Raw genomic sequence first — 21,832 nt, forward strand, 5'->3', positions numbered from 1 at the left:
CCTGTGGAGAAACTCGTGAATGAGCAGGCATCCGGAACAGAAAAAGAGGGTGTTCCAATCAGTGGATGTCACGGTGATGTCACAAAATGAGCGCAGCATGGATGGAAGAGGGGTGGGAATGTGTGGTGTTATGGGTGATGCGAGGGGTGTGACCTTAGTCCAGTTTTAGCCACAAAGAAAGCTGGCAACCCTACAAATTACTCATCTTAAGAGATTCATGTTTGTCTGCATCAACAGTTTCATTCTCATTCATTGACATGACGTATCTCATAAGGCTTACCTTTAATGTTGTGACTTGCTCTTTTGTTTTTTTTTTTCATTCTTTGTTATGTAGACATTAATTTAAGAACAAAATATACCACATAACGCTTATGTCCTAATAACTATTACATAAGCACCTCTGCTCAGCAAAATCTCTAAACCGGTTCTCTTAACATGTCTGCCTGACTTTCTAACAAAAATGATAGTGTATATTCTGATCAGACAGAGCCAAAACCAGTTTTTTTTTGTTAGTCCTTTATATAACACTGAATCATTCATGAATAAATTTCTTTATTATGTTAACATCTAAAACTAAATGGGTCTCTGGCTTGACCTGAACTTATTTTTTCTCTCATAATACTGAACAGCTTACCAGGAGTACAGCCTTCAGCTTTGTAACTTCTACACTGTAAGATTATTTGTAAAAAGCACTACAATAACAGCAAAGTAGAGAAACAAGTCAATCTACAGAGTAACTAAGACTTTTAGCATAAGATATAAGGGGTTGCAAAATGGAAAAAGAAAAAGTCCTTATTCCACTAATGGGGAGTATGGCCTTTCACCACTAGGCACTGCCACTTCTAAGAATCTGTACTTGCTTAAGCACTGATTAAACAAAATATAACCAGCCATGCCACTGGCAGACAGGCTGAATCCGCCACCCTTTAAAGTTTAGACTGATTACCAGTTACTGAAAGTTTGACTCGTGTAGCAATCTTACTGCTGGTTCTAAGGACTTTGCACTTCACTTAACCACAATGTCTGTGATCAAAAAATCCTAGACCTCATATATTAAAACAAATGGACTAAAAAATACTTAAACCCAAACAGAACATCTAGTGTTAAATGAGAGACCTTTCACTTTTCATACTGGGACCTACAGCCTACAGAGCTGAGGAATATCAATGTTCTCTTTTAGTACAGCAGTGAGACTACTTAAAAGGCACATGTGTAAATATAATATATGAATTTCATGATCATCCTTCTAGTTAATTCCAGAAATAGCATACCCTGTGTGGGTACAGGAAAAGGCTTCATACACTATTTAATTTTCTTTACACTTGCCTTGACAGTTTGTTCCCATTCAAATGCTTTGCTTATAGGTATTATTCTGATATTTTGTAAATGCATGCAAGTTTCCTTATCAATCTCAGATTTAAGAATATGTCTACTGGATACACTCTCCTAATGGCTCTGCTCATGACTGAAAAAGATCCACTAGAACCAGTTCTCTTACCTAGTCAATGAATGAAAGATTAAATGAATGAAGACATGACTGGCTGCAGGATTACAAACATTGCCATTGCACAAATAATGCTGATGCATGAAGATAGGTTTCAAGAACACATGAACACATCAACTAAAAATAACGCCTTAAGAATTTGGGAATAAGTCATATAGAAGTAACAGTTAAACAGAAGAAACATAAATGGTACTAACCCACTGTTGCAGCGGTGAAAATTTTCCTGTCACAGCTTTCAATGCTTCTTGGCTAACTATTCCTCCAGAAGCCGCAGCAAGAGGGGCTAGGAAACCCTTTGCTGTTCGAGACAGCCATTTCACAAGACATGGATTAATAGATGGCTAAAAAAAAAAAGAAAACAAAAAAAGAGGCAATTAAAGTACTGCACGTTATTATACCAATTTGTTTCTCCATTGAACAGAAAAATAAAAGTAGATGCTAGGGATGTCGACCATTACATCGGAAGGCTAACAGGCCCCACTTAGCAGAGATGCAGTCCTAAACAGTTACATATGCATTGTTTTTTTGGGGGAAATCTCCCCAAAACAGAGATCACCTGGAGACAAGAAAATTAAAAAGAATGGTGGATGAGGTCCAACAGTGTAGCAGTAATCCCTGTATTCAAACATGTACTGTTACAATGAATTCTCACAGAGCTGTAGCATGTTCATCAAAAGGATCAAATCAGCATTTTCAATGGCACCATTTCTCAAACACAGAACTCTCAATTCCCCATGCATTTGCTTTCCTTGGGAATTATAGCAACAAACACCACACTTTGCCAACCAAATGGAGAGATTTTTCTTTAGCAAAGGTCTGAGCCATCTCCCCTGCTTTAAAGAAATGAACTGGTCAGACTTTTTTTTAACCTTTTCTATTTTGGCTACATCTTCTACCTCTACTTGCAATCAAGCCTTCCCCTAATGGGCATCCATTCATTCCCGAGTACTAGCAGTACTGCTGTCTGGGGGGAGCACCATCATACAGAAAAGAGGCAGAAATCAGAATATCTTGTGCCCCCACATGAGCAATGAGAACCTTTTACTATGAACAGCATAACCCACTAATTTGAAGAGAGCACGGACATCACCACAAGGACCACCTGTGCCCTTTTGTCCACCCATGCATCCAACTCCTCCACCCCCTGCACCATTAAAGGATACTATCACTGTCTCAGCAGTCATACCCACTATCCTTCTTGGGCTGCCTACCTGGCATCAGTGCAAACTGTGCCAAAAGAGCAGTGTCATGAGCAGGACAGTACCCACCACCACCACCACCCACCCCCTAAACGACTGGCCATGCCCATCCTCAGTGACTGTATTATCAAATTCCAGAACACCTAACTTGCATAGGCCATAGTCTGGGCTTTATACCTCTTAGGCAGAAGCACAGGCAAAACTAAATAATATTCAAGTGGTTCGTGCATAAATGGTAAATACATAAACCTCCCTCTTTGCTCTGAGGTTTAGAAAAGAAAATGGACATCTGTATAGCCTGGTTCAGAGTTAGCTGAGAGGACTCCCTGGCCACAAATAATGGGTTGTTCCTTAAAAAAAATCTATTCCAACAGAAAACAGTGTAGAGCTCAACAGCAATAATGGCATGTAGCTTAGCTATCCTGACACCATATGTGACGGCCCCAAGAAAAGTGTTCTGCAAGACAAAACCTTTAATGCACAATCACGGTCTGTTTCAAAAAGTGGTACAATTAGCTTTTCTACAACATAATTCAACGGCCAGGATGGAAAAATGGTTTCCTGGGGTTCTGAGGTGGAATATACCCTTGAGAAGCAATGTAGGGCAGAAGGAATCCATAAGCAAGCAAGCTGAAGTGGATGACAGATGTACATTTATAGAGATGTTTATTTTTATTTTACATTTGTTGACCGGGATAGTCCGATTGGATACATGTCCATTTTCAGCAGAGGCCTGGGGAGAAAAGCTCCAAACTTACAAACAGATAAAGACAAGCAAGTTACAGTATATGCACAAACTTATTGTATTAACATACAAGTTACAGTCTTACATTTCAAGCTTATGAAAAAAACAGTTTATATACAGAAATATATACAAATATGTTACAGTTTCTCTTATCAAAACTATAGGTGCAGCTTATATACAGAGTATCTGCACAGATATTACAGTTTCTCTTTTCAAACCTTTTAGTGTAAGAGGTTAGTTACTATGAATAAGAAATTGCAGGGATATGGAAGTAGATGAGGCTTTAGTCAGGGTTAGAGCAAGGACATAACCAGTGAGTTTTAAAATACTGGGTTAGATTTTTTTTTTTAACTGATTAAGGGAGAGGTTCACAGTAAGGTCAGATGGGAGCGAATTCCAGGTTTTGCCTACTGAATTTGCAAACAAAAATTCTCTAGATAGGTTGCTAGCTTTAACAGACTGAACCAAAACTTTTGTAGTGGAACGAAGAGGCCTAGCGTTTTTGTAGGGATGGATAATGTTTTTAAGGGTGGTCACTTTTTCTGGATGGTTAATAACCTTGAATGCTACAGTAAGTTGATTAAATTGAACTAGCCTGGGGAGTTCTAGCAAACCTAAGAGGTGTAGGTTTTGACAATGGTGTGTCCTGTACGGAGTTCCTGCGGCAAACATGGCAATTTGATTGTAGCAGCTAGAGAGTTTGTCGAAATCAGTTTTGTTCAAGTTAATGAGTATTGGTAAGGCATAGAGTAGAGTTGAAAGCAGATGGGTACGGGCAATGGCAGTCCTAGCTAAAGGGGTGAGAAAAGGTTTGTTTTTGTATAGGGAGCCAAGTTTTTTATTAACGGCTTTAATAGTTTGGTTTACATGCATATCATATTTGAGGTTGCTGTCTATTATAACACCCAGGAGTTTGGTATACATATCTGGTGAGATTATGGTCCCACTGTTAGATGTTATAGTAAACGAAAGTTGAGAGGATTTGTGAGTAGGGTAGAAGAGCAATAGCTTTGTTTTATTAGGGTTTAATATCAGCTGTTGATTAGAGATCCAGTTTTCCACTGTATTAAAGGTTTTCTGGGTTAAACTAAGGAGATCTGTTACGGGTAGAGGCTGAGCAGATCAGGGTGGAGTCATCAGCATATTGTATACAGGTTGTATATGGGATTACAGTGTAGAAGTCACTGATAAAGAGGGAGAGGGGGACCTAATATGGAGCCTTGAGGTACACCAAGGGTAATGGGGAGAAGGGTGGAGAGCTTGTCCTGCCAAAGGACAGCCTGCCGTCTTCCACCAAGACAAGATTGAAACCATTGTATAGCAAGGTTGTTTAGGGACATTTTATTTAGGGTAAGTAAGAGTAGCTGGTGGTTAACCATGTCAAAGGCCTTGGAAAGATCGAGAAACAGGGCAGAAGATAGTGTTGTTGTGTTACGGCTGGAATTTATGACATTAGAAAAGGAGAGGAGGGCTGAGGTGGTACTGTGCTGTGGTCTAAATCTATGCTGGGAGTTGGCCAGAAGATTATTTTGAATAAGGTAGTGTAAGAGTTGTTTATGGATACACTTTTCCATAATTTTAGCCAGAGGGGAAAGGATAGCTATTGGTCTATAGTGTGACAGCTCAATGGCGATGCCACCTTTATGGAGTGGTATGACATGGGATATTTTCCCGATAGAGGGGATAAAGGCCTGTTTCTGTTTATCAAAATAGTGACAGGGTATGCTATGACATCAGCAGCTTTTTGCAGGAAGTCTGCAGGGAGGAGGGTCAGCTGAAAGGGTGGTTGGTTTGAGTTTTTTAATTGGGGCTCTAATGAGTGAAGTCGGAACTTTTTGGAAGCTAAAAGAGAGACTGTCACTGGGTTTAAGGGTTTCAGCGTTAGGACAAGTGGATTTAAGTTTGCTAGCAAGGGCCCGGATGGTTTCTGTGAAGAAACTGTTGAAGGTGTTGGCACTGGACTCTGGCGATTTTTGGGTAGGGGCTGAGGGGGTTGGAGTAGTGGATTGCCCTGGGTGGAGGAGTTTGTTAATACCTACCCAGAACGTCTGTGGCTTGATGTGGTGTTCCTGCTGTAGATGGCAGAAATATTTTTTTTTGTCTAGTAATATGGATTTTTTTGTATCATTCCTATACTGTCGAAATTTGAGTTGATCTTGTGGGGCTTTAGAGGTGCGCCAAGTGTTCCAGGCATTATTTCTTTGGATGATCTTTAGTTTGGTTTCTTTAGTGAGGCAGGGGGCAACTTTTGTTTTAATTCTAATAGAGTGTGCAGGTGCATGGTTGTCAAGGATGGCCAGGAATGTGTTATTAAAGTGTTTTACTGCCTCATTTAGTGGTAGTTGTTTTTAGAATTGACCAAATGCATAATTTAAGTTCTTCTAGGAATTTATTAAGGTTGAAGTTTTTGTTATTTCTTATTGTTGATGTGGACATTCAAATTTATGCCTAATAGTATACGTTAAGAAATGGTCACTTAGATCTTCAGGGAGAGTACCTGATTTGTACATGTGGTGGGGGCTATTAATTAGTATCCAGTCCAGGCTACTTTCTTTATTGTTAGGCTTGCTGATCCTAGTACTGGAAGTTATAGCTTGTGTAAAACCATGTAGGTTTACGTGGGTGGTTGGGGTGTCTGCAGTGGAGGTATTCCAATCTATATTGAGGTCTCCTAGAACAATGGTCTCTTGGGGGTAGGCATTGGATAGCAAGTAGAGGATGTCTTCTAGGGTCCCTGAGCAGACCTCTCAACTGTCCCGAATAACTCGGTTTTTACCGAGTTTTGGGGTCCCAATAATGGGATGCCACGATTCCCGAGTGGCATCCAATTATTTCCGATTTTTCAGATCTATTTTTAAAATTTTCACGCTTTCGGAGGTGACAATCACGTGCGCGATGACGTCAGCCCCGTCGACATGCCGCGTGTCTGTTTGAATAGGATGCCGTTTCTGTTTTTTTCTGTGCATCTAAGACTTATGGATTTACTATTGAAACTTTACTTTCTGCCGTATTTATGCAGAGCCGGTCGTCCGCAAATGCACTTTAGCAGAACACAGAATTTTAGCAAGTGCACTTTAAGGTAAGGCAGAACACAGGATTTTTACTTTTTGCCATTCGGAGAACACAGGAGTTTAGCAAATGCACTTTAAGGTAAGGCAGAACACAGGACAGAATTTTAACTTTCTGCCGTTTGGGTAGAACACAGGAGTTTACTTTTAACACTTTACCGTTCGGCTTACTTCTGAACACTAGAGCCGGTCTTTTACGGTAGAGTGTGTGTTTATCAGCAAATGCACTTTAGCAGAAGGAACACAGGATTTTTTCTTTCACAGGAGTTTACTTTTAACACTTTACCATTCCCATTCAGCTTACTTTTGAACACTACAGCCGGTCTTTTAAGGTAGGGTGTGTGTTTACTTTCTGCCGTATTTACTGTGGAGCCAGTCAGCAAATTCACTTTAGCAGAAGGAACACAGGATTTTTACTGTCTGCCGTTACAATTTAAAGTACATGCCATGCCATGCCCGGTCAGCAAATGCACTTTAGAAGAAGTAACAAAGGATTTGTGTGTGTCTGCGCATGTGTGTGTGTGTGTTGGGGCTGTATTCCCCCATTATTGGCTTTTTTCTGTATTTTTGAGCCAAGAGGTTGAGAACTATAGTGAGAACTGAATTCACTAAATGATAGCGATTTAAGTTCGTCTTCCTGTCTTTCAGGCAACTGCTGATTTAGCTTGGTGGTATGTTACTATGACTGGAGTGTACATGGTTCTGGGTCCAAGACTTGACAGTGAAATGCATGGTGGTAACACAAAATTTTATGCAAGCAACTTTCCAAAATTATAAAAGCAATGTTAAAAATGTGTCCCTGTTTTTGGGCCTTTTGCCCCCCCCAATTGAAAATAAGTGCAAGAAGCTGTGCAACATGCCTATGGCTTACACTACTGTGATTCTGTGTGTATGCGTGTACATATATCTACATACATATATATATATATATATATATATATATATATATATATATATATATATATATATATATATACACATATATATATATATATATATATATATATATACATATATATATATATATATACACACACATATATATATATATATGTATATATATATATATATATATATATACACACACACACACACACACACACATACACACCTATATACACAATGAGTGTAGAAGTAGACTGTTATCATGGAGATGTTCTGAATAGGGAAGTTTTGTCATTATTGGTGCATGCATTTTGCTTTATTGCCTACTGGAAAAATGTTCAAACAACAAATTTAAAATGCGCTCTAACTTAAGTCTAACAAGTGTGCTGTATTATACAAGGGATATAATTTAATATAGTCAGGAAGGTGTATCAAAGAACGCATGTATGTTTCTTGTTTTGTGTACAAGGGGCCTCTGATTTGAAAACAGCCCAAAGGTAATCTTTATCCACCACTGGCCAGATGCATTTTCTTTGGATGTGGTGTGGGTTTCAATGCTGTTTCAATGAATGTGAGTTTCAAGGGCAGAGAAGTCTTAATGCCAAGTCTATTTTCATTGTTGGTCAGTATTGCTTTGTTTAGCAGATATCTATTAGTGTTTGCGCATTGTGCTATAAAATGTAAAAAACTAAAATCCAAATCATTGTAGAAGTAAAGCAGTATGCACACATTAGTGTTTATGGTAAATGGGGTGAAATAGCCAGGTAATGGGACACTGGAATGGCTGCAGGGGGGCTCTGGTGCTATATTTTGGTTCTGTTCTTCAGTTTGCCTTTCAAAGTTGGTATCCCACAATTCCATTGGAGTGGGCGGGGTTATTTAATTATGTATACATATTTTACATTAATCAGCGTACAGATTTGTACCTATTTTTCATGGGCCTTGTCCAGATTTTTGATGTTTCCAGGTTGAGAGGTATGTCCCTGAGTTATTACCCGGGGGAATATAGACACATACTATGTTTATACATTTGTTTTTATTTATTTGTAGTTTGGAAATCATAATTTCTGCTTTGTTACATACAGGTGGTTAAAGGTTGCCTAGAGTAACATTTAGGGTAGTTTTACAGAGAACAGCAACCCTTCCCTCTTTCCTGGTAGTACGATCTAGCCTGAGTATATTATACCCTGGAGGTAGAATTTCATTATCTGGCATAGTTGGTTTTAACCATGTTTCGGTGAGACAAAGTATGTCGAGGGAGTAGGTTGTCAGGAGAGCATGGAGGTTGTGGACCTTATTGTTGATGCTTCTAATGTTTAAGTGACAGGTCAATAGTGAGTTTGGGGATCTATTTAAGCTTTGTCTTATGTTTGAGCTGTTATTAGAGTTGATGCTGTCTACGGATGGTGGCCCATGGTTGTGGATGTGGGGCAAACTAGCTATGAGCTTTAGAAATTTATTTATCAGTTTTTGGTAGTATTTAGTTTTGGTGTTAACATATCTGGGTATAACAGGGTGGGTGTTTGCAGGGGTAAAGGAGTTGGTGTTGATGGACATGAATAAATGGGCAGAATGGTTTGAGAAGATTGGGATGGTAGCAAGGCATTTGGTTGAACCCTATAAGGGATTGGTTTTCATAGATGTTGAGAGAATAAAGGGTGACTTGTAAAGGTAGGGTGTAGAGTAGAGGTGGTATTTTAAAAGACTTGGTAAGTATTAGAGACATAATGGGAAGAATATACTCCTGGTAGGTAGGCAACCTAGGTGTAATAGTAGGTGGGGAGATAGTGGTAGGGGTGGGTTAAAAATTAATTCCTGTTAATGGTTGGCGAAGGAGGAGGTGTGAGTCTGACATTCTCTGGAGAGATCTAGCAAGATACACAACAAGCAGAGAACCTTTTCCATTTGCCCGTACAATTCTTAGTACTGGTATTCTAAACCTCTTACAAAAATGGTCAGTATATCTAGCTGGAAATGATCCTAACAGGGAATCAGGAACTTCATCTCCAAGCAAGCAATTTGATGAGTTAGGGGTGTCCCTGTGACAACTTAACAGTGTGCATGATAGTGGGAAAATAAAATCCTCCTCCAATTCAGCTAAAGCAAGAAGGAGAAGCATGACCATCATGACCACCATAAGGGCTATTAAGAGGAAGAGGTTTGCACTACCTTCCTTTGCTGGAATGAGAGGGAAGGCATATCCAAGATTTTCCCACATTTCAAGGAGAAGGCATTCACTGCCCATGTTTGTTTACAAAGGAAACCCAAACAAAATGTACTGGTCTGGAAATTCAATAGAGAACAAAGCGTTTTATCTCTGGAAGGACCAAGTGCTGACACAAAATTGAAAACCTGTGATTCCAGTCTCCATTCGTACTGGTGAGTGACCTGCTTAAGAGGTCTGCTACAGCACTCTCCCTTGATGGGACGCAAACTGCATGAGGGTGATATTTTTTCTGGAGGGCTAGGTCCCAAGCTATCATTGGTAATATGCAAAGGTGATAACAGTGTTGATTCCCCTGCTTATTTATCCATCACACTGCTATGGCGCTGTCCATGACTTATTTTTGGCATTTCTGGTACCCAAGCATTGAAGCCCTGACAGTGTGAATCAAGGACAGCATTTCTTTGGCACTTGTATTGTATAATTATCGTTATCCTTCTTGGTCTACGTCCCCTGGATCTTGTAAGACCCAGTTTGTGCTTTCCAAGCCCAGTCCAACTAATCCACGGTCAAGATTTAGGGGATCCTATTCCCAGACAATAACAGTCTTCCCATCTGCTGAATTCTCTTCGGATGGTAGAAGTAATGAGTAATAAAAAGAATGCAAGTAAATCCACAAGTACTACCACCAAAATACGAAGAATAACAGCAGCAACTGAAGAAACAGTCCTTGGTTCTCGGTCCGCAGATTTATTTGTTAAAAAACAATGAACATGAAGCGCTTTACGTTTGGTATAGTAACTCAAACTTCTTCAGATAAAAAACTTTGACCTTTACACTGTTTAAATACAACAAGGTCATGTGCTCCAGATGATTACCATACTTAATTAAAACGATTAACCTTATTCTACCTTCTGTGAAAAACAGTAAAACCATGAAAGACTTTAAAATTACTATTGTTTTGGCAGCACAAGTTTTTACTCTAACACACTTAGCACATACTGACTGACTTTAAAATAATACAATCAATATAAAATTAAATACAAAAACTAACTGACAGATTAACAAAACCATAAATATTAGGTATGTACTGTATCTTATTTTCAGATTTGGTACATTCCTATACATTCTACTTATCTAGTAAGGCTTTTCAATTTCAAACAACATAATATTGAGCATGTTTCATTTAAGCCTGGATGAATTGAGCTTGGGCCCCCTCTAGTGTCCAAAGATACTTGGGCTATAACTCTGAATTTAAACTGATGCATAGGAAAGTTCATAATGTGTCTAGCTAATGCATTTTCTATATTGTTATTGTGTTTTTTATAGACCAACACTAGAGGGGGCCCAAGCTCAATTCTTTTGGAGAAACTAGAATTAATGTGGCAACTTCCAGTTAATACCGGTCAACATCCAGGCTTATGTTAGAAACCTGGGCGGAAACCCTCAGATATGCTCAGAGTTAGTTCACAACAACAAAAAATACACTGAACCCACAGATATTGCCAACATTCTGGCTGACAGGTTCAGTGCAAATTTCTCCCCTCCCTCACCTCTAAAAGAAGAAATACTTATCCCAGCTGAATGTAATCTCCCTGTCATCTCAGATGTCCAGGTGAGAGCCGCCCTCAGCAAAGCTAAAAACACAGCATCAATGGGACCTGACGGTATCCTGGGTTGCGTGCTACGTGAACTCCAAGAGGAGCTAAACCCGTACATAAAAATGCTATTTAACCTTAGCCTTACTACAGGATATGTACCTGAACACTGGCGTACAGCAACAGTGGTCCCACTCCACAAAGGGGGGTACCTCTACAGACCCTGGAAACTACCGCCCCATAAGCTTAACTAGCCTGGTCTGCAAAGCTATGGAAAGAATCATTATGGAACTCATAAACAGAGACATTGGGGACCTACAGACACTTGATCCCACCCAGTTCGGCTTTGTAAAGGGCAGATCCTGCCTTTTGAACCTGGTTGACTTTTTCGAAACAGTCACTAGAGCCATTGATGAGGGCAAAGCAGTTCATACAGCCTACCTGGACTTGGCTAAGGCCTTCGACACAATACCCCACTCAGGCATCATAGATAAGCTCAACAGCTTAAATGTAAACCCTTATGTCACTAGATGGGTTGCAAACTGGCTAAAGGACAGAACCCATAAAGTTAAAATCGCTGGAGCAATGTCAGACTCAAAGCCAGTCACAAGTGGTGTCCCACAGGGATCTGTCCTGGGACCCCCTCTTGTTCGGCATTTATTTCTCAGATGTTAAAGCAAACATGGGAGGGTTGTGGCTGACAAAGTTCGCAGATGACTGCAAACTAGGCGCCATAGTCGATACACCAGCGGACACATACATCCTACAAAAAGGCCTCACAGAAACGGACAACTGGTGCCGGAGTCATGGCCTTAAACTAAATGCCAAAAAATGTACAGTCATCCCCTTTGGGAAAAACAAAGTACCTACAAATTATCACATAGACAGCAACCCGCTGAGTACGGAAAAAGTAATCAGAGACCTAGGGACCCAAGTCGACAGCGACCTCTCATTTGACACCCACGTTGCCAAAGTGGCTAGAAAGACATTCTACCTTGCACACCTTATCATGAAGGGATTCACATCCAGATCCAAGGATGTCATTGTACCCCTATACTCCTCCCTCATCAGACCCATGATTGAGTACAATGACCCATTTGGTATGTACCTCACCCGGCATTTGCAACAGCTGGAGAGACCACAAAAGTACCTCATCAAGAGGATCAAGGGTCTCCAACATATGTCTTATTCTGCCAGACTAAAGAAACTCCAGCTCTATTCAGTAGCATACCGCCTGCTCAGAGGTGATCTGTGCCTGACGTACAAGGCCATGTCCAATCAGGAACTGATGGACATGCTCCACCTCAAAAAATCCAAATCTATCCGAACCACGAGAGCTAAAGACTTAAACCTCAGCACAAGTATGAATAGGACATGCTGGAGGGATAGATTCATAACCCAGAGGCTTCCCATGCTCTGGAACAAAATCCCAGTTCATGTTAGGCAGAGCCCCTCACTAACTCTCTTCAAGAGAAATCTTGATGAATGGATGGGAGATCGTAAGTTTACCCCAGGGGTCACATCTGTGTCACTACTAGACAGGGGCACAGTAAACTAATTCTATTATACAAGGGGACCTTCACTGTGTCACTACTAGACAGAGGCACAATATTCTAAATCTATTCTGTGCATTTTTGTACCATTTCATGGGGTGGCGAAAGTCACATCACTATGGCTAGGCTTACAAATGCCCCAGGGCAGATAGCCTAGTACTAAACTATGAAACTAAAATGAAACGTTCAATATGTCATTTGAAATTGAAAAGCCTTACTAGATAAGTAGAATGTTGATGAATGTATACATTTATTGTCTAAAAATAGATACAGTACATACCTAATATTTATGGTTTTGTTTAGTCTGTCAAGTAATTAGTTTTTATATTTAATTTTATATTGACTGTATTTTAAAGTCAGACAGTATGTGCTGCTAAGTGTTTGAGAGTAAAAACTTGTGCTGCCAAGACAATAGTAATTTTAAAGTATTTCATGGTTTTATTATTTTTCACAAAACGTAGGATAGGATTAACAGTTTTAATTAAGTATGGTAATTATTTGGAACATATGACCTTGTTGTATTTAAACAGTGTAATGGTCAAAGATTTTATCTGAAAAAGTTTTGAGTTACTATACTAAATGAAAAGCGCTTCATGTTCATTGTTTTTTAACAAATAAATCTGTGGACCGAGAACTGAGGACTGTTTCTTCAGTTGCTGTTGTTATTCTTCGTATTTTAGCAATAAAAAGAAGTTATGTAATCAGCAAAACATTCCATTTGTGCTGTCGATCTTTATTCATTCTTGACGAATGGGACTCTGTTCCGATCCTCAGAACCAACTCAGCCATTATACAGCTCGTGACAGCCAAAAAACTCGTGAGCTAAGACTCTACTCACAATGCAACTCTCTCCATTACCTCAGATCGAGTTTGCAGCCAAAGACAAAGGTATAACAGATATAAAGCAAGGTAGATGCAATGTCCAAGGTCAAACCTACAGGAACAAAGGACAAGGGTTTGATCGCCCAGGAAATCTACATGGGGGGGGGGTGTGTTAAGAATGAATGAAGATCGATAACACAGATGGAATGTTATGGTAAGTACATAACTTCTTTATCTGATGTTTTCAATCTTCATTCATTCTTCACGAATGGGACAGAGTCCCCAGCTACTTTAGGTCGTGGGTGGCCTTATGGAAGGATACTCTTGAGAAAGTACAGTTGTGTACACTTACCATAAATGTAGATGTTAGAGTGTATTCACTGCTGCAGTCATTACATTTGGGTTATCTGCTTGCAGTAGCCCTCAGTCGGCCTGATTAACAAAGTCTTGGGTCCTGCTTCGGTTGCTGTCTCTTCCGTGACATCAGGTCGTCAGGGGGTATAAAACATGCAGCCAATGCCATTACATCAGTTTTTCTTGCCCCAGATGTCAGGTGCCCCCCTAATGGGCGGCAATTAAATATATATATATATATATATATATATATATATATATATATATATATATATATATATGTATATATATATATATATATATATACACATACACACATATACAAGGTTATACCTCCAACAAAAAAGCAAATACACCAAAAAGCTGTTAAGCATAGTAAAGGAAAGTAGAGATAAAGTCAAAAGAAGTCAGGGACTGCAACAGTGAATACACTCAAACATCTACATTTATGTTAAGTGTACACAACTGTACTATGTTCTTCGTGTTTCACTGTTGCAGTCATCACATTTGGGTAGAGGTTGGGAGGAGGAATTTAAATAGCATTAGGACCAGCTATAAGGCCCTGCAAGACTGCAGTGGCAAAGTCAGCTCTGGATTTAGAGAAAATTGGTAAATGATAATGTAAAGAACTCCAGGTAGCAGCTTCTAGGATGTCCCTGGTAGGGACGCCTCTGAGAAAGGCTGCAGAGGTAGATGCAGCCCTGGTAGAGTGGGGTCTGATGCCCTGTGGGATAGGTTTTCCATGGTTGCTTATAGCAGGAATGAAAGCAATGGCCTATCCATTTAGAAATGGTTTGCTTTGAAATAGCCCTTCCCTCTGTCCTGCAGCAAATGCCACCAGCAGTTGTTCAGATTTCCTTTGAGGTTTAGTCCTGTCCAAGTAGAATCTAAATTGTCTGTTCACATCTAAGGAATGCAGTATCCGTTCCCCTTTGTTCTGTGGACTAGGAAAGAAGGTTGGCAAATGAATGGACTGATTAAGAGCCACACTGGATACCACCTTGGGCATGAAGGAGGGATTGGTTCTGTGGGACACCCTGTCTGCATGAAAAATGATGAAAGGCTCCACTGCCAAAAGGGCCTTTAATTCAGATACCCTTCTTGCCGAAATGATTGCTAAAAGGAATGCTCTTTTCCAAGAAAGAAATTTTAAATCTGCAGTAGCAGCTGGCTCGAAAGGAGGAAGAGTGAGTTTCTCCAAAACAAAGTTAAGGTCCCAGGGCTGGAGTTGCAACTCTCCTGGGTGGCCTTAAATTTTTGGCCCCTCTGAGGAACTGCTTGAACAGTGGGTGAGAGAAGAGGGAAGGTTCTGTGTTATAATGAGCTGAAATGGCTGAGCCGGGAATTTTGATGGAGCAAAAGGACAAGCCCTTGTGAAGCATCTCAGTTAAGTATTGTAAAATCTGAGGTAAATTGGACGCTGCTGTGCTCCTCCCTTGAGATTGGTTCCAGGCACAGAATCTTTTCCATTTTGCAACATAAGATTTTTTGGTACTAGGCCTCCTTGCCTCTAAAATGATATCCATCGCTGGTTTACTGAGGGATGGTAAAGGAGAGATTAGGTAATTAGCCAGGCTGCTAGGTTCAATGCTTGGAGCAGGGGGTGCAGAACCTGGTTCTCCTGCTGAGACAACAGGGAAGGAGTCTGAGGCAGGTGCCAAGGGGCCATCCGTGACGCACTGCACAAGAGGGGGTACACCAGTGTTGGCGTGGCCAGTCTGGTGCAATCAAAATCATCCTTGGCTTGTCTTGTTTGATCTTTAGTAGTACTTTTGAGAGCAGAGGCAGAGGAGGAAAGGCATAAACTGGAAAATAAAACAAAAACCCAAGAAGGGTAAACACCAAGAAAAAAATGAAACCAAACAATTACGGACTATGCTGAGTGCCATTTAATGAAAAGCTAAACAACAAGCTCCAATACACCCAATATACTAAGTGCTTTCACCATCAATACAATGGCTTCTTCACAGTAAAAGGAGCATCAAATCACAAACTTTAAATACCCACTGAACTTTTGAAATGACATATCAAAATTCTTTCCTAATTAAATACATACACAGCATAAGAAAAACATATAAAACCACACCCTTACAAACATTTGTAAAGCACATGTTCATGAAATTGTTAAAAATCTCAAAGAATAAATAAATAGTAATACTACTACTACTAATAAATAACGTTCATCAAGTGTTTCACAACAATATAGAATAAAGATAAAAAAACTCAATCAATACTTATAGACTGACACAAACATCAAACAACCATTGCCCTCTGCTTCAGTGTGGCTATAATAGAAATGTGATCATTGAGTCCAGGGAATAATGTAGCATTCAACAAACCTTGCCATTTATATTCCAAGGACAACTCTAATGTTATCATCACCCCCTCTTCCACTTGTCAATACACGGTCAACAACAAAAAATATGAACCTCTTAAAATTGCCACACACAATAGAGTGTGAATATAAGGCATTATGAATATCCTTGTTTTTAAAATGGTCCTAAGGTGTACTGCTATCCTTTCTCTTAACCTCCGGGTGGTTTTTCCTACATTAAAACCTGAACATGTTGTGCATGTTGCCAAATAGACAACCATCCTAGAATTGCAACAACATTTACCCGGGCATGGAATTGTTTTATTATAGTAGTAGTTTGTAGTAAAAACCACCCAGAGGTTAAGAGAAATGAGAGGGGGTAAGAATGTGTACCTCTCTGCTTGTTTATGTACTACATAACAGTGGTGTTGTCCGTCTTTACCATTGGTTGTCCTGGAAGAATGTAGCCCTTGAAGGCTGTCAGAGCATTCTGTACAGCTAATGCTTCTTTTTGATTGATATGCACGTGCATTTGACTTGGGTTCCATTTGTCCTGAATGCACTTATCTGCCAGGTGAGCCCCCCAAGCATAGTCTGATGCGTCTGTTGTTAGGGTTTGGGTGGCAGGGGGTACATGAATGGTAATCCCTTGTTTTGGTGGCAGGCCTCTGCCCACCAAAGGAACTCTAGGCGTAGGCAAGGTATGATAGGAATCATAGGTTCATACTAGGCTATCTGCCCTGGGGAATTATAAGCCTAGCCCGATTCTGTATGGCTTACGCCACCCCTTGATTTGAGTATACTGTGCCCTTTTTAAGGTTTAGTTTACTGTGCCTCTGTCTAATAGTGACACGGGAGTAATCCCTGGGACAAACCTACGATCCCCCATCCACTTATCGAGATTCCTCTTGAAGAGATTCAGTGAGGTGCTCTGCCTCACATGAACTGGAATTCTATTTCAGAGCGAAGGGAGCCTCTGGGTTATGAACCTGTCCCTCCAGCAAGTTCTATTTATTTCTGTGCTGAGGTTCAAATCCCTCGAGAGTGTGGCTCTAAGGGATTTAGATTTACTGAGGTGGAGCATGTCCATTAATTCTGGATTTGACATAGCTTTGTATGTCAGGCATAGATCGTCTCGAAGTAGGCGGTATGCAACTGAGTAGAGCTGGAGTTTTTTTAACCGAGCAGCATATGGCATCTGTTTGAGACCCTTGATCCTCTTAGTGAGATACTTTTGGGGTCTTTCTAATTGCTGCAGGTGTCGGGTAAGGTACATCCCAAAAGGGGCATTGCATTCTATGATGGGCCTGATGAGGGATGAATAAAGGGGCACGATTACCTCTCTTGATCTAGATGTGAAACCCTTCGTGATGAGGTGGGCTATGTAGAAGGTCTTTCTAACCACTTTGGCAATGTGGTTTTCAAAGGAGAGATTGCTATCAACTTGGGTCCCCAGGTCCCTAATAACTTTCTCTGTACTTAATGGGTTTCCGCCTATGTGGTAATTTGTGGGCAAATTGTTTTTGCCAAAGGGGATGACTATACATTTTTTGGCATTTAGCTTTAAACCATGGCGCTGGCACCAGTTATCTGTCTCTGTGAGACCTTTTTGAAGGATGTTTGTGTCAGCTGGAGAGTTGATTATGGCACCCAGTTTGCAGTCGTCTGCGAACTTGGTGAGCCATAGTCCTCCCACGTTTGCCTGTACCTTGGAAAAGTATATACTGAACAAGAGTGGTCCCAGGACAGAACCCTGTGGGACGCCACTTGTGACCGGTTTCGAGTCTGACATGGCTCCAGCAACTCTCACTCTGTGGGTTCTGTCTTTGAGCCAGTTTGCGACCCATCTTGTGACATAGGGGTTTATATTTAAGCTGGATAGCTTATCTATGATGCCCGAGTGGGGTACTGTGTCAAATGCCTTTTCAAGGTCCAGATAGGCTGTGTGGACTACCTTCCCTTCATCTATGGCTTTGGTGACTGTTTCAAAGAAGTCAACCAGGTTCAAAAGGCAGGATCTGCCCTTGACAAAGCCGAACTGGGTAGGATCTAGTGTCTGTAGGTCCCCAATGTCTTTGTTTATGAGCTCCATGATGATCCTCTCCATAGCCTTGCAGACTAAGCTAGTCAGGCTTATGGGGCGATAGTTTCCAGGGTCCATAGAGGCTCCACCTTTGTGGAGTGGGACCACTGCTGCTGTACGCCATTCTGTGGGCACATATCATGTAGTGAGGCTGAGATTGTATAGCCTATTTGAGGGATTAGTTCCTCTTGGAGTTCATGTAAGACGCAACCTGGGACGCCATCTGGTCCCATGGAAACAGTGTTTTTTGCTTTGGAGAGGGCAGCCTTCACCTGAGCATCTGAGATGTTTGGGAGGCAGCCCTCTGCCGGGATAGATACTTGCTCTTTTGGGGGGGTGGAGAAGTTTGCACTGAACCTGTCTGCCAGGATATTGGCGATGTCTGTGGGTTCAGTGTATTTTTTGTCGTTTAGAATCAACTCAGAACAAGTCTGGGAGTTGCATCCCAGGTTTCTAACATAACTGAAAAAGCCTTATGATTGTCTTTGGTGTCCTGTGCAATTTTTCTCTCGAAGCTGGCCTTGGAGGATTTTATGAGGGATCGTAATTTTTTGCTAGTACTGATCAGAGATGCCTTCCCTATTAGGGATTTTGCTCTATCATGTAGTAGCTTCCTCCTTCTGTTGTACAGTTTATTTATGGCAGGGGTCCACCAGACCGGACGCCTGCCTTTGGATGATTGGGTCTTGGTTTTGTTTGGGATAGCATGATCCATGCATTCCTGGAGATGTCCGTAGAATGCATTTATATAGGATTCTGCTGTTTGGGCCGTAGTTTCCACTGGCCCTGGGGCCTTGAAGGATTCCACTTCAGTTTTGAGAAGTGAGAAGTTCGCTTTTGAGAAGTTTTTCACTGTGGTTTTCTGGGCTGGGGATGGGGTCGGGATGTGGACATCCAGTGAAATTAATTTATGGTCTGATCTTACCAATGAGGGATATACTTCTGGTGTGGAGCATAGAGTCCCCATGTTGGTAATGATCAGGTCTAGTATGTTGTCCCCTCTTGTGGGAGTGGTGACCAGTTGTTCCATAGCATTTGAGTTTATAATTTCCAGGAATCTTTGGGCTAAGGTGCTGGGGCTTGAGTAGTGCTCCCAGTCAATATTTGGGTAGTTGAAGTCGCCCAATATAATGGTGTTCGGAGAGATCTTCATGTTCTCCAATGTTTTCAGGAAAGCCAAGTGGGATTCCTGACTTTGAGAGGGTGGTCTGTAGGATGCTATAAACTGAAAAGCAGTCTTGCCCACTGTTAGTTGCACATGGATGGTCTCCGATACTTCGTGCAATGCCACTAACCTGGAGGTGTGGATATCCTTGATAAATATGGAAACTCCCCCTCCTTTTGTGGTTCGGTCCGGGTTTTGGGCCGAAAAGCATGATATGAGGTATAGCCTGGTAGTGCTGGGGTGCTCTCTGGAGCCTTGAACCAGGTTTCTGTCACTGCACAGATATCGATGTTCGCCATACTGAGGAGAGCTTTGAGTGCGTGCATCTTGAGGTTAAGACTTCTGGCGTTTAGCAGCATTACCCTTAGTTTCTTGTTCCTTGTGCTGTCTATGGGGGTGGGTTTGACTTTTGAGCCTTGCCTAAAAAAGGCACTATGGGGGTGGCAAGAGCCTTTGCCAATATCCGAAAGCCCAGTGGTGACAGGTGCAAGCCATCCCTAGCGAAGCAACGTGGCTTGTCGAGCATGTCATCCCAGGCTGACAGACACTGGATCCCCTTTGAATGACACCAACATTTTAGCCAATTGTTAAAAATCGATCATTTTGTCTTTGTACTGTGGCATCATTCTAGGTGATGGTAAGATGCTGCTCAAGGTCAGGGTCATACCAGCCTGGGCTACATGATCAGAGAGCTCCTCTATGTCTCTTTTCATGTAGTCCAGGGAGGTACATCTCAGGTCATTCACACCAGCATGTACAATGACTGAGTCATATTTGTATTTGCTTTGGAGTGACCTGAGTGCTTGCGTTGTGTCGGATCCTAGCACCCGACAGGCAGCTCACTGTGACCTTCTCTTTATTCAGCCTGGTGAGCGGGACGTCAGTGTGTCTGACAATACAGTCACCTATAACAAGAGTATCAGGTGTGTTATTCAGCCTTAAGGGCTGTGGCTGCTTGGCACACTGATTTTGTGGGTTATGTGTTGTGTGTGTTTTGTTTTGAGGTAGCGTTTGCTTGGATGTCTGCTTTGGAGGTCTCTGTTGCTTAGGTAGATTTTTATTTAGAGCCTCCGAGTATGTTTTTGTGTATTTATGTGTTTGGTTCGCTGATGTGGTGGGACTATGTGATACTGGAATTGTGTTCTGTGAGGTTACCTTCTCCTCCTGACTGGTTACACCAGTTTTGAGACGAGAGAGCTCAACCTCCTGTTTGGCTAAATAGTTGCATCTCTCACATATATTTGAACCTGTTTGGAGGAGGAGAGGGTTGTCCGTGTACATGAGACAGTTGTAACATTGCCTCAAAATTCCCAGATTTACCAGCTGGACTGGAGATCATTGCTTCTAGATCCTAAGACTGTTGACACCATAGGCTTTTTAGATACCATTGTAGTTTCCTCATATGCAGTCTTGCATATGGAATCAGAAGGATGCAGGAGGCCATGAACCCAAAGGCTTGCAAGTATTTGCCTTGCAGATAGCAGGGTTTTTGAGGCCACTTGTTTGAAGCAGGTTGTCAAATGAATCTGTTTCTCTGGCGTGAGGAAAGCCATGTGGGAAGTTGTATTCAAGTTTGCTCCCAGGAATATAATTTGTTGACAGGGTACCAAATGTGATTTCTTTTCATTAATGGTGTACCCCAGACAGGTCAGCACCCTTTGTACAAAGGCCAGATGATTCAAAAGTATGCCCTGGCTTTCTACCGGAATTAGACAATCGTCTGGGTATGGGTATATTTGAATATTTCTTTGCCTGCGAAATGTAATCACTGGAGCTAGGCACTTTCCGAATATCCTGGGCGCACAGATAAGCCAAAGGGCAGTGCAGAAAACTTTCCTGCTTTGAAGCGTAGGTATCTTCTGCAAGATTCTCTGATAGGGATGTGCAGGTATGCTTCTTTTAAATCTAGTGTTGCTAACCAAGCATCTTTGTCCAGCATAGGAAGCAACTGGTGAAGAATCAGCATCTTGAATTTTGGCATTACCAAAAATGTGTTTAGAATGGAAAGGTCCAGTATAGGACGCCTTGAATTGTCTTTTCTGGGTACCAGGAAAAGTCTCTAATAGAAACCTTGTCCCTTTTCCTCTTCTGGTACCAACTGAAAAGCCCCCATGTTTAAGAGAGAAAGTATTTGCTTTTGGGCCTCTGCCCACTGATTTAGGGGTAGATCTGGCCACCCCCTTAGTGTTGGTAACATGTGGAAGTGACATCTATATCCTTGGGACACTATATTTAAGAACCATTTGTCCTGGGTAATGAGTTCCCAGTGTTTTGCCTGCAGACCAATCTTTCCGCCTAAAGGACCATTCAGTTGAAAAGTGTTTGGAAGTTTTAAGAACAAGTCATTGAGACAGTTTTCCATAGGGGGGAGTCTTACT

The 21,832-nt window shown here is 41.3% G+C and overlaps 1 protein-coding gene across 1 annotated transcript in view; it reads right to left on the reverse strand.

The window, feature by feature from the left end:
- The window catches only part of UBA6 (ubiquitin like modifier activating enzyme 6), a 2,440,735-nt gene that overhangs the window by 1,742,181 nt on the left and 676,722 nt on the right, over positions 1 to 21,832 (reverse strand). Inside the window, exon 13 of the mRNA XM_044060993.1 lies at positions 1,702 to 1,845. Coding sequence (XP_043916928.1) covers positions 1,702 to 1,845 — 144 coding nt within the window. The remainder of the gene's footprint in view (positions 1 to 1,701; positions 1,846 to 21,832) is intronic.

The sequence above is a fragment of the Protopterus annectens genome, chromosome 2.part0 (genome assembly GCF_019279795.1).
Source record: "Protopterus annectens isolate FY-2018-M chromosome 2.part0, PAN1.0, whole genome shotgun sequence".
NCBI classification, from domain to species: domain Eukaryota; kingdom Metazoa; phylum Chordata; order Ceratodontiformes; family Protopteridae; genus Protopterus; species Protopterus annectens.